The 14,312-nt window shown below is 35.0% G+C and overlaps 1 protein-coding gene across 1 annotated transcript; it reads left to right on the forward strand.

Moving 5' to 3' along the window:
• Positions 1–5,239: 5,239 nt before the first annotated feature.
• LOC142844912 (olfactory receptor 4F3/4F16/4F29-like) lies at positions 5,240–6,178 on the forward strand. Its single transcript, XM_075963692.1, has one exon. The coding sequence runs from the start codon at positions 5,240–5,242 to the stop codon at positions 6,176–6,178; it is 939 nt and encodes a 312-aa protein (XP_075819807.1).
• Positions 6,179–14,312: the final 8,134 nt, after the last annotated feature.

The following is a 14,312-nucleotide window of genomic DNA, read 5'->3' on the forward strand; positions in this document are numbered from 1 at the left end:
GACTGTGGCAACAGAATTTATCCCTACTGATTGTCCTGGATTTTTGGGAACCCATTCTCTTTGAATGGATTCCTTGCCCAGCCTAGATCTAGTAGGGAGGGTCTCGAACCTTCCCCAAACAGTGTGCACTACCCTCTCTGATAGCTGGATGGTGTTAGCTTGGGGAAAGGTAGAGGGAACGGGAGGTAGGGAGGGAGTAAGAACTGGGATTGGTATGTAAAATGATAAAAGATAGTTTGTTTTCTGTTTTAAAGCATAAAATAAAAAGAATTAAAAGAGAAAAACAATCAAAAACAAACAAACAAATAGAAAATATACTAAGGTGATTAAATGATTGTTTATAGTCAGGATTTGAGTTTATTTTCTACTTTTAGGGATTAGTTACAATGGCTGGTTATCAATATTTGCAACAAAATAGTACAATGATATAAAATTTCCATTTTTGTTTCCCCTTTTCTTTTTAGTGTTGTTTCATGAGGTATGAAATCCTTTAGTTGCACTGGACAAATTATATGGTCCTCTAGGGAGAGAATCTAAGCTATGATCACATTCAAAATTATCTCGTGTTTTCTGGATCTTATGCTTAATGATCTCTTGAGGTTTTGTTAAGTAGCTTCCTATATTTTATGTTAGGTTGTTATTTGGTACTTTAGGCTAGAGAAATTAGGAAAGCCAGTCTTTGAAGATGTTGTACATTTTATACAGGTAAAATGCACAGAGATGTTTAAACAATGAGAAGTGTGGCTTTAATTGTAGATACAATTCTTGTTTTAAAATGGCTATGAGCATAGATAATACCTAAAGTGCTTGTGTTTGTTTAAAGAAAAATAGATAGCAACCTGAAAAAGGAATTGCATAGCATGGGAAAATACTTATTAAAAAATTCTTCGATGTTTAGAACAATGCTAATTTTCTTTGATTTTTGAGCTAGAATAACATTGTACATGAGGAAATGTAAAAGACATTAGAAAACATCAAAAAGCTTTGTAGCACTTTTCATTTCTTCAAGATGTAATTTTCCAATACATATTCATTTCTCTGTGCAATTGTTGAGAATTTGAAAACAGAATAAAACTTACATAACATGAATTGGATTTATTTTTCACATTTACTCTGTAAAAAATTTGTTTTTATTTTATGAATATGAAGTTCTTGCTTTCATGTTTGTATGTGCATCTAGCAAGCAGTACTTGAGGAAGCCAAAAGGATGTGTTGGATTCTCTGGAACTGGAATTACAAACAGATATAAGCTGCCAAGTGGGTACTGATAAACTGAACCCATTTCCTCTGCAAGATCAGTGAGTACTCTCAACCACTGAGCCATCCCTCCAACTCCATCTCCCGTGGCCTATAACAAATGTGTATATTAATTTATTTTCTGAACTGTTAGACAGTTAAAGATTTTAGCAAATAGCAAGTCAAAATTTTTCTTGGGTGACAATGAGAGTCAGAGTAATTAAAACGCAAAAGGTATTGAGTTGATTGAATTTTGAAATTAGAAAACTAAGGGTGTTGCTTTGTTTCATGTATTCCCATAAGTAGTTATTTGAAAAAAGACACATAGTTATTTATATTTTCCACAATAATCAATAAAATCAGCAGTTGTTCTTAAATTAGAAGGGTTTGGGGATCTTTGTGTGTAAAGCAGCGTTCATGACAATTTGAGAAGTAAAAATCCAGAGTTTGTCTTGCAGGAGTAATAGGCTTACAATATTTATTCAGGAGAAAATATTCACAGGTGATAGTTTTGATGGGTGCTTTGCTCTAAGATAGCAGATAACTATAGGGGCGCTGAACTTACAGCTCTGCAGTAGGAACTTTATAACCAAATACTTCCTGTAAGAATTAGGTAATTATTAAAAATTTAAGTGTCTGAAAATCTGTTTTGGAGAATTCTATATATGACATTTTTAGGACTATATAGGTATGAACAAGGGGAATAGTCACAATGTAAGTTAAAAAATGAAGTCTGCCTTTTGTATTATGGATATTTTAATAATTGCAAGGGAATGTATGTTAAATAATAAACAAGAATAAAATTAAAACACAACCAAAGGTAAGAAAAGATTTAAAATGACCTTTCCTGTGTGTGTTTCCTGTGTTGGTGGTGGCTCATAGGCAAATGAACATCGTATCCTTCACTCTCTGCAGATGTCTACATGACACTTTTTGGATGCTATTCTGTCAAGTGAATATAAGCCCGTCATGTCTTGACTATTATCTTTTTCTAAATTCCATGTTGCTGTGGTATAGTTACATATCATTCTACTCTAAACTCAAAAGCCTTCTTGGGTTTTACCTTGGTGATGGAGATTGGCCGTCCAAAAGATGAATTCATGGTGGATACAGGGTTTATTGACAATGCTTCCCATAGCTTTTGAACTTGAAAGATGTTTGAAGCTGTGTAATTGGTTTTAGCTATGTGGCTTTTGAAGAATGGTTGGAAAACAGTACAAATTGAATAAATTGTCTATACTTAAACTTTCCTTTTTCTCCATAACCACACATACATTTCAAATTTCATTGTTGGTTTTAGATTTTCCCTTTGATCTCATTGTCTTTTTCTTTACTTTTAGTATGCTTTGCTTCTAGTTTCTCTGTCACTTTAGAACTCTGCAAATCTTTTTGTCTTTAAACCTATAATCAGGTATATATTCATGTGTGCTTGAAATAAACTACATCTTTATCTATATTTCAACAAATTCCTATATACATTATGTTGCAATTCTGAATTTTAGCATGGGTTATGAAAAAAGTCATTGTAGTCCTTAAATCTTTCGAACTTATATCTAGTTGATATATAATACTTAATGAATTACACTTAATTAACTATAAGGACCAAGGAGACACTCAGAGGTTTTTGAGAAAAATACATTTAAATTACATTGAAAGTATACTTTGATTACTAAGTAACCTGAATAATCTATTATTGAATAAGTGGTAGTTAACATACTTTGAAGGGGAATAAGTAATACATTTTGAAATGTCTTCCAGAAATGGAATTTCTTTCTCTCTATTTTATGATACTATTTCTTAATTCATTCATTTATTTCATGATTTCAAAGTATTCTGAAAAAAATGAAAGAATATTAGTATAAAAATTAATTAGTTCATGTAAAACACCTATATGTTGAATACATCTTATATACTAACATGAATTGTGAGTTTTATAATATATACAAAATATGAATCAACAATCTCTGGAATAATTTGTCTGAACCATGGTATTATTTAGTTTTTTCTGAACTTTGTTTTTTTCTTAATTTTGTTTTGAGAGCCTTTTTTGTTTCTACTGTGCTGTTTGTTCTCTAAGGAGAAGCAGACCTACAACATACTGTCATAATTTTTTTTTCAAAGTTGAACAAATGCTTTCTACTATAGCAGGTCTACCATGTGAGGTTTAAAATTTCTATGAATGAGCTGAACTCTCCAGAAAGTAATTCTCATCTATGCATCTTATTTTATAGCAAACACTTAGGTAGAGTATGAAATTTGACATTGAACTGTCATTTTCTATACTGAAGGGCATCACTGTAATCCAAATAATCCACATATTACAGAATACTACATGACTGCCACCAGCATCACTGTATGGTCTCTGTTTCAAAACTCTATGGGCAGAATAGGTAAATTTTCCATAACGGGTTTTATATAGGCACATTTAACAGAATTGTATACTGTATATTTTGGTACAAAACATTTGTTTGCATATGTGGTATATGAAGTTATTATATATTTGTTATTATTATATATTTATATATTAGGCTAAAACGCATCAAATTACATTTCATGTCATATAATACATATATTACATATTAATATATAGTACATATTTTAAGTTATATATATATAAAACATATATCTTACACTAACTAAAATATTTACCTTACATACTTGTCTTTGTGAGAACATTGATAATTGTCTATCAGCAATTTTCAAGAGTGCCACACACAATTATCATTGTCTGTAATCACCATGCTACTTCGGATCTCTAGGAAGTAACTATTATGTCGATGGAACTTTTGTATTTTTAACATCATCATTATCTTGCTCCCACTTCTGACACTTTTTTTTGCCTGGTCCACCATCATATTCTTTGCTTCTATGAGTATGACTTTATTCAGATTTTATATGTACATAAGATATTTCAGCATTTATCTTCTTGTGGCTGTAGTTTCACTCATGAAAATGGCAGCCAGTTTCATTAACGTTAATATGAAACCCAAATTTTCCTTATTTTTAAGGGCTATAGAATAGTCCACTATATCTGTACTATGTATATATGTGAGTGTGTGTGTCTGCATTTATGTTTATTTTCCACTCATCTGTAAAGGAGCACATGGAATGTTTATTTTGGTTACTATAAATAATGTTTCAATGATCATGGGCCATTTCCTCTGGATGATTAATTCCAAAATTCATAAAGGTTAATAATTCTCTCTTTCAGTTTTCTGTCTATCTCTGTCCCTATCTTTTCTGTCTTTCTCTCTCCCAGTCCATTTATACTGTTTTCTCTTGTATTTTATCTATCTGTCTCCATCTCTCCAGTTTTCTGCTTTTCCTTTCTCCTCCCTCCCTCCCTCCCTCCCTTCATTTCTTCTTTCTTTTCTTCTAGCTTTCTTCCTTCCATTCTCTCTCTCTCTCTCTCTCTCTCTCTCTCTCTCTCTCTCTCTCTCTCTCTCTCTTCCTTCTTCCCTTTCTTTCTTTAATGGGGATAAAATTCAGAACCCTACACACTGGAAGGCACGAGTATTATACTGATAAATACCAAGACCCTATTTTAAAATTGTTATGGAAATGGCTATATACTCCTTTTTCTATTTTTGGAGCTGAGGACCAAATACAGGGCCTTGTACTTGCTAGGCAAGCACTCTATCCCTGAGCTAAATTTCCAACTCCACTGTACGCTCTCTTAAATAAATGCATACACTAATTTATTATCTCAATAGCTCTTGCACAGGTTCATTTTTAACACCAAATCAAAACTTGTTTTTTTTGAACCTTTGATAAAAATGCTTTTAACAAGTATGAAAGGGAATTTAAGAGTGTTTGTAACTTTCTGTCACCTGATAAGTAAGCATTTTCACATACATCTGTTCATCTTTGGATTGGATTTAATTGCTAAATGAAAAATAGGTTTTCAAAACATTGATTTCTACCCTATTAAAGTATTAATACAATTATCATAATTTTCAGTTTCTTCTATGATGTCCTTCAGGTAGTGCTGCAAAGAGCATCAATGGAAGGAAGAAATCACTCTATGGTGTCAGAATTTCTGTTCGTGGGACTCACCAACTCCTGGAAGTTGCAAGTACTTCTGTTTGTGTTTGCTTCAGTGTTTTATATGGCAAGCATGATGGGAAACTCCCTCATCATTTTCACAGTGGTTTCTGATCCTCACTTACATTCTCCCATGTACTTTTTGTTGGCCAATCTCTCCTTCATTGATTTAGGGGTTTCATGTGTCACTTGTCCCAAGATGATTTATGACCTGTTCAAAAAACGCAAAGTCATCTCCTTTAGAGGTTGCATCACTCAAATCTTCTTCATCCATGTGATTGGTGGTGTAGAGGTGGTGCTGCTTATAGGCATGGCTTATGATAGATATGTAGCCATATGTAAGCCTCTCCATTATTTGACCATTATGAATGCCAAAATGTGCATTTTCATTTTAGTGTCTGCCTGGGTGGTTGGCCTGATGCATTCCCTGGTTCAATTTGTTTATGTAGTGACTTTGCCTTTCTGTGGACCCAATATTTTGGACAGTTTTTACTGTGACCTTCCTCGGTTCATTAGACTTGCTTGCATAGACACTAACCAATTAGAATTAATGGTATCAGCCAACAGTGGATTCATCTCTGTAGGCTCCTTCTTCATACTGGCCATATCTTATATTGTTATAATAGTCACTGTTCAGAAACATTCCTCAAGTGGTTTCTCTAAGGCCATGTCTACACTTTCTGCTCACATCTCTGTTGTGGTCCTATTCTTTGGTCCCTTGATATTTGTTTATACATGGCCTTCTCCCTCCACACACCTGGATAAGTATCTGGCCATATTTGATGCAGTTGGTACTCCTTTTCTGAACCCTGTGATCTACACGCTGAGGAATCAAGAAATGAAGACAGCAATGAAGAGAATATGCAGACAGTTACTGAAATACGGGAAGATCTCCTAAATGATTGCAGTGTGGACATTCATCATTGAACAATTTTTTTGTTGACAAAATTCAGTGAAAAATTACTTTCTTTGCTCATATATACTGATATCTGGGTAAATTTTGTCTGCTGCTAGGAGAGATTTGCAGTGTTTTCTAGCAACAGAGAAGCAATTATATATTTCTAAAACAAAGATTATAATAAGACAGAGCTCAATTCCCAAAGAGGAAACTTTATGTGAAGCAAACTTTTAGTTGTACAGAAGATACAAGATTGCTTTAAGGCTTACAAAGGAAATGTAAACACACACACAAGCAGACACACACACTCACACACTCTGTCTCTTCCCTTCTGAACATAAATTTTCTCACATGCAGGGCTTTCAGGTAGTGCTCCATGTGTAATTTGCAAATTGACATTGATATGAGTCAATTTTTCATCTTCTGTACCTTGGATGCACTCTAGCCTCTCATTTGTCTGTCTGTTTAGAATCTGCAAGCATACACACTCAATTCCCAGAAATATCAGCTTTCCAGTTAACATTATGATGTTCACATATATTCAAGTTCCCTTCATATTTCCTTTCTATTTCACATGCTCTTTTTTTCTTAGTATATATCCAAGTCAGACTTCAGCAAAAATGTTTATATGATATTTTCTAGATGCAAATGAAGCTATAATGTTTTTAAATCAGTTGTTACATTGTAGGTACCTATGCATCTATAGACACTCTATAGCATGCTAACTCATTAAGAGACTCTGGAACCGAAGCAGTGTTGTAGTTCTGCTTCCTTTTCAATATAGCCTTTTAATTCTTTCATGTTTTAAGCTTGTTGCCAGTATGTCACTATGATTATTGTCACCAGGCTATCCATCAACTACACCATTGAAATTGGAGGCACAGTATTAACTATCCTTGGTCTCTGTCTCATGCCCATTTTCCCTTGTGGGATTCTAGCACCTTTAACTTTGCCTCTAAATTGAGATTATAATTTTCATGGGCAGCTTTGAGTATTGACTATTAGATAAATCTAGCTCCTGTAAGTAATTCTTTATTGTAAATCATCCATACCTTTTCTTGTTCATTGATTAAAGTGTGAGTGGGCTAGATCCTACATATATGGTAGTTTAATCAGTTTTGGGTTTATAGAATGCTTTGTCTAAGCCATCTTGTACTTATACAAGGAATTGCTTGACCAGGGGACATATTTTATACCAAATGAAACATAACACAAAATTCACTAGTCTACAATGTGTCCCATGACAAGCAACTGAGTTTTCAGGTTTAGTGACATAATTTGCTAAAGGGGAGTTACAGTGTTAATTGTAGCACCTCACCCCAGGATTCTCCAACAGAACATAAGGCCCAGAATAAACTGCAGAAATATCTGTGGTACTCTCGTATTTACATCTCCTATTGTCTCACTCTGTTCTGGAACTATAGATTTAATTTATTCTCCTAGAAATCCCTAGAGTTCTGTAGCTGGAGGAATTCCCCTGCTGATCCTGAGGTTCTTTACGATCTTCTTGTGTTTGTATAAATTTTCTCAAACTTTTAAAGAATTTCTTCTCTTGATGTAATCAAATCTCATTTTATTCATTAGATTAGGGTTAAAAAAGAATAAAAATTCAAAAATATTTAATAATATTTTAAATAAATAAATTAAATGGAATAGAATCATAATGCATTGTTTATATTTTAGAAACTATGTTTATGCTTTTGAAACTAAATATGTCACTGGGGGATCATTGTTGTTATCAAGTCATGCTGTGATGATTTATGGAAGAAAAATTACTTTGAGTAATTTTTCATAAACCCTGTAAACTAATGAAAAGACTAGAGTCCATACACATTTATAAAGGCAGATACATACAATATAAATGAAGCTCCCAAGAAAGACCTAGAAGACTATATTCTACATGATGCCATCTGAAGAAATACAGGAAGAGACCTTGAACTAAGGGCCACCATGAAAGGGTGTTTTCCCTTATTTGGGATGTGGTTTTAAAATGAGAATAATCCCATGCTTTTTTTGGTAATAGTCCAGCTGGCCTTGGTGAGCTCCCAGTAGATCAGCTCCACTGTCTCAGTGGGTGGGTGCACCCCTCGTGGTCCCGACTTCTTTGCTCATGTTCTCCCTCCTTCTGCTCCTCATTGGGACCTTGGGAGCTCAGTCCATTGCTCCAGTGTGGGTCTCTGTCTCTATCTCCATCCATCGCCAGATGAAAGTTCTAGGATGATATGCAAGATATTCGTCAGTATTGCGCTAAACTGAACTCTCTGATCATGACTAACAATGAGGGCTGATGAGACGCCAAGGACAATGGCACGCAGTTTTGATCCTATGCAATCTGCTAGCTTGGTGGGAGCCTAGCCAGTTTGGATGTTCACCTTCCTAGATATGGACGGAGGGGGGAGGACCTAGGACTTACCACAGGGCAGGGAACCCTGACTGCTCTTTGGACTGGAGAGGGAGGGGGAGAGGAGTGGGAGGAAGGGGAGAGGGGTGGGAGGAGGGGGAGAAGAGTGGGAGGAGGGGGAGAAGAGTGGGAGGAGGGGGAGGGAAAGGGGAGGCTGGGAGGAGGTGGAAATTTGTTTTTTTTCTTTATTCTTCTTTTATCAATAAAAAAAAGCACATGGGAAAAAAAACATTAAAAAAAATAGAATAAAATGAGAATAATAGAACACCAATGAAGCCAAGTCTTCTAAACACAGCAGCACTGATACATACATGAACTCACAAAGACTGTGGCAGCCTCGCAGGACCCACAAATGTCTGTGAAAGATGGGGCCTCAGCCTTGAGAGGGGAAACTGACACAAGCACTCATTTCTAACCCAGAAGCTATCTCCAACTGATAACCACTCACAAACAAAAAATTAGTTGTCTCTGAGTCTCACTGTATCTCAAGTACAGCAGGAAGTGGCAAACACGAAATGAATTGTTTGGCATTTTGGAGGTTCTTTATCTCTCAAAGATATGCTGGGTCTTTTTTTTTGCTTGCTTGTTTATTTTATTTTTTAAAAACATAAGTCTTTTGCATAGATAGTATTGATTTTTATGGGATTCTTATGGTTTTATAGGAATTCTGTGTGAGTGAGTGAGTGTGTCTCTGTGTCTATTTGTGCTTTTTCTTTGGCTCTTTTCTTCTGCTTGTTTTTTGTTTCTCTTATTTTTATTATATTATTATTATCATTGTGTTATGCCTGTTTGTTTTCTAAAGAGGAAGGGGAAAGATGTGTATTTGGGTGTGTGGGGAAGTGGGGAGGTTCTGAGAGTAGTTGGCAGAAGAAAAATCTCAATCTGAATATATTGTATGAAAAAAACTATTTTCATAAAATTAAAAAAGAATAAAATCATAATGCATTGTTTATATTTTAGAATATGCTTTTGAAACTAAAAAATGTTACTGAACGATCATCATTGTTATCAAGTCATGCTCTGATGATTTATGTAAGATTATGAGTTTTCAGTGTATCATTGACCAGTATTAAAACCAGAATTTTATTTACTATAATATATTAGACACATCCTAGTGGTGTTTTGAAGCTTTTGAAAGCAAGTGTGTAGGACATAGAGAGCAGTGTCTTTAGAGGAGTCTGTGGGAGGAGACTGATGTTCTTGCCCTGCATTGTTGCTGTGTGCACAATCTATTGTGGAACTCTTATGACTTTAAAGGCAGTATTATAAATTAATGTACTCTTTTTGAAACTAAGATGCATGGACAATTGTATCATGAGCTATTGTTTTCTTATTTTTATAATCCTAGTTTAAGCTATTTTCATTATTTCTTTTTACATGACCTTAGGATTAATTTTTCAGTATTTATGCAGTTTTGTTTCGTTAAACAGGTATTCATTGAATGTTTAAATCTTGAAAGAAACTTGTAGATGTATAGTTATATAAGGCATTGCTCTTTCCTGGGAAAATTTTCTATTCTTTAGAGCAATGGAGTGAGAAACAGAGTTCCAATGTCAGTAGTTTAGTGTGGTGAAGTATATACAAAAAGTCAAGAGACCACAGAGTGGAAGACAGCAGAACACACCTGTGTATCACATTACTTGAGAGACTTTCAAAAATACAGACAAAACCTTTAACATTTTTCAAGAAAATAAAATGTTCAGTATGTGAGAGTTTTAATTTCCAGAGACAAAAGAAATGAGTTAGCTTAAACAATCCTGAAAACTAAATGACAAATTCTCAAGTAGATCACAGAATTTGTCAACCACAGGAAACTACAAAGGAAAACAGAATAAGAGAGTAGGAAGGGATATGACATTGAAGATGAGAGACTTTCGTGCAGTTTCCTCCTCCTAGCATTTTCAAGTGGTCAAAATTCTACTTCTAATTCATATCCATCTCAGATTCTTTTATAAACAGCTAATTTCATTTTTAGATATGATATGGATAATTTCAAAACAAAATAATATCTAAAGCTACCTGGATTTGTATTTATTTTTTGATTTTCTTCTACCATTTATAGGTAATGTTTGTACTCATTTTATTTCTGAACAACAACTAAAATCATCAGAGCAATGGACTGAGCTCATAAGGTCCAGTTTAAGAGCAGAAGGAGGGAGGAGATGAGCAAGGAAGTCTGGACCGCGAGGGGTTGGTCCACCCACTGAGACAGTGTGCCTGTTCTAATGGGAGCTCACCAAATCCAGCTGGACCAGGACTGAATGAACATGCGATCAAACCGAACTCTCTGAATGTGGCTGACAATGGGGACTGACTGAGAAGTCAATGATAAAGGCACTGGGACTTGTTTCTACTGCATGTACTGGCTTTTTGGGACCCTAGTCTATTTGGACGCAAAGCTTCCTAGTCCTGGATGGGGGGGGGGGGGCTTGGACTTCCCTCAGGGCATGGTACCCTGCCCTCTCTTAAGGAGGAAGGGGGAGGGAGGAGGGTGAGTGAGGGAGCAGGAGAGGAATGGGAGGAGGGGAGGAAGTGTAAATTTTTGAATGGAAAAAATAAAAATAAAATAAGTTTGAAAAATAGTAATTTTTAATGTGTGGTATAAAGTAAGAAAGAAAATCAGAAATATCAAAAGGATTGTTAAAGGTATTTTGGGCATATTTTTGCACAGCTTACTTGACAGAGGCAGGAGGATTGTCATGAGGCCAACCTGGGATACACAAAAGGACATTGTATCAAAAGAACAACTAAACATTTAGTTTATTGAGTTCAGTAAATTTGAAGCTACAAAGTCATTTTCTTTTATGTATGTATGTATGTATGTATGTATGTATGTATGTATGTATGAGTGTATGTTTGTATTTGAAAAAGAGGAAATCATTTAAATCTTCTAAATAATAATTCAAAATGGAGATGTCCCAACCAATTTGAGAAGTTTCAAATATGAAATGTTTCAGTTGAGTGTGTGAGTAAGCTTGCAATATTTCTAGATTGAAAATGAAATACACATGGAGGATGGTTTACATGAGCACTGCTCAATAGAGATATTGAACTTGATGACTCTGTATTAGGAACCTTAATACCAAACACCTTGTCCATCAATAAGGGCTGAATGTCTTGGAATATGTTTTCTTTGATTCATTAGTTTTGTATAGGCCAAGGAAAAGCATTAATTAATACACTAGGCAAAGATATATGGTGGTTTCATTAGTTATGAATGTAAAGAATGCATTTATGAAACAGCTCTTTCATGTAGGGCTAATATGGAAGTGAAGACAATTCCAAACACTATCTCTTATAGGAGTTTTCTCTGTGGGTAAGTATGGATTCCAAGTAAGTGAATCCTTGTGTATGCTCTAGAAACTTTATTAATGTTTGTATTTCATATATGTATTTATTTATTGAAAAGATTCCTTTCTCATATGATAGATCACAACTACATACCTCTTCTTTCCTCCCCTCTCTGTTTCTCTTCATAAAAGGGCATGTCTCCCAGAGATGACAGCCAAAACAGGATAAATCAAGATACAATAAAACAAGGCAAAAACCCTCATATCAAACCTTGATAAGGCAACCAAATAGAAGGAAAATAGTTTAAAGAGCAGACAAAAGAGGTCAGAGACACACCCACTCACAGTTAGGAGTTCACAAAACACCAAGTAATGCAGAGAGTACTCAGTTTCTCAGGTATAGAAAGATCTATGTCTTTGCATCATGAACTTGGGAGTGCATTTTGACCCAACTCTGTGAAAAAATTTCTTTCTAACTTTGTTTATATGCATCAATGGAATCAAGTGAAAGACCCTGATATATCCACATACCTATCGACACCTGGTTTTGACAAAGAAGTCATAATTATACAAAGGAAAAAAGAAAACATCTTCAACAAATGGTGCTGTCATAACAGGATGTTGGCATGTAGAAGAATACAGTTAGATTCTTGTCCATCACCATACACAAAACTCAAGTCCATGTGGATCAAAGACCTCAACATAAATCTAGTCACACTGAATCTGCTAAAGATAAAGTGGGAACTAGCCTGGAATGCATTGGCACAGGAGACTACTTCCTGAATATAACACCAGTAGCACAGATACTGCAATCAACAATTAGTAAATTGGGACCTCCTGAAACTGAAAAGCTTCTGTAAGGCTAAGAACACTCTCAATAAGACAAAAGAGCAGCTTACAGAATGGGAAAAGATCTTTACCACCTCCAAATGTAACAGAGGGCTGATCTCCATAATATATAAAGAGCTAAAAATATCAGTCATCAAATACCAAATAATCCAATTAAAAAATTGGGTACAGATTTAAACAGAATTCTCAACAGAAGAATCTTAAATGGCCAAACAACACATAAAGAATTGTTCAACATCCTTAGTCATCAAAAGACTCTGAGATACCATTTAACACCTGTCAGAAAGACTAAAATAAAAAAAACACCGATGATTGTTTATGTTGGAGAGGATATGGAGTAAGGGGAATACTTCTCTACTGCAGGTGTGAGTGCAAGCATGTATAACCATTCTGGAAATCATTATGGTGGTTTCTCAGAAAAATATGAATCAATCTACCTCAAGACCCAGTTACATCAATCTTCAGTATATACCCAAAAGATGCTCAATCATACTACAAGGACATTTGCTCAACTATATTCATAGTAACATTATTCATAATATCCTGTAATGGTGTAAACAAATGCAGACAGATTGTAAAAAAAAATATATATATATATATATCTATAGCTTTAATGTAGAAATAGACTAACAATTAACCAAATAGAACTATGAAAGGCTTTGTAGGGAATAGGGCAAATAATGTAATTATAGTAGAAATCTAAAAAATAAAATGCTATGGGAACTCCTTCAGCCAATTGCCTTCGAAATACTGGACCATTTTGGGCATGGTCATATGTACTGTAAAGGCGTAAACGAATGCAGAGAGATTATAAAAATACATATATAGCTTTAATGGAGAAACAGACTTACAGAACCACCATCCCTGCGGAGACCAGGAAAGCAGAAGCAGTGGCTGGGAGCATGCTAGCCAAATTTATAGGCAAACATTAGCCCTAGGCAAACACGCCCCCTTAGGGGCAGGACTTATCCTTACATCTCCCCTTTTTTTCTAAATAAGACAGAACTAAACCAAATACAACTATATACAATAATAACAAATAATAAATATAACAAACAATATTGAGAACAAAAGTTTTGCTAAACATTCTACCTCAAGGAGTCTAAATAATGTAGAGAGTAACTACAATTATATAATCTTCAACTCCGTCAAAGATCTGAGAAGGGAATAAATATTACTTAACAAACGAGTTATATCCAAAATGTGCAACAATTGACAGAGACAACTGACTGCCTGGGCAATCACCCAAAGTCTCGTTTGCAATGTTGAGTCAACCAACTTTGGCTAAGGCCTAACATAACTGACATACCATTATTAAAGGCAAGGAACTTTTCAAAACTATCTTACCCTGTCTTGGCAGGATATGACAGTCCTGTTTTATCCATTGATGCATGCTCTGTATCTCTATCAGTGGTTGAGGTAAGGGCATTTCTTTGCCCAAAGGCCAGTTCTGCCAAATAGAAAGGCTCCAGGTGGAGTGTCTTTGGTGTTCAACATTCTCTCGGGAATAGAGTGGTGTTGCCAGGAGCAATTGTGTCTCACTATCACGAAACTCTGAGTTAGATTAAAGGCCATTTTCTACAGCTCTTTGAAG

This window comes from Microtus pennsylvanicus, chromosome 2 (genome assembly GCF_037038515.1).
Source record: "Microtus pennsylvanicus isolate mMicPen1 chromosome 2, mMicPen1.hap1, whole genome shotgun sequence".
Taxonomy (NCBI): Eukaryota; Metazoa; Chordata; class Mammalia; order Rodentia; family Cricetidae; genus Microtus; species Microtus pennsylvanicus.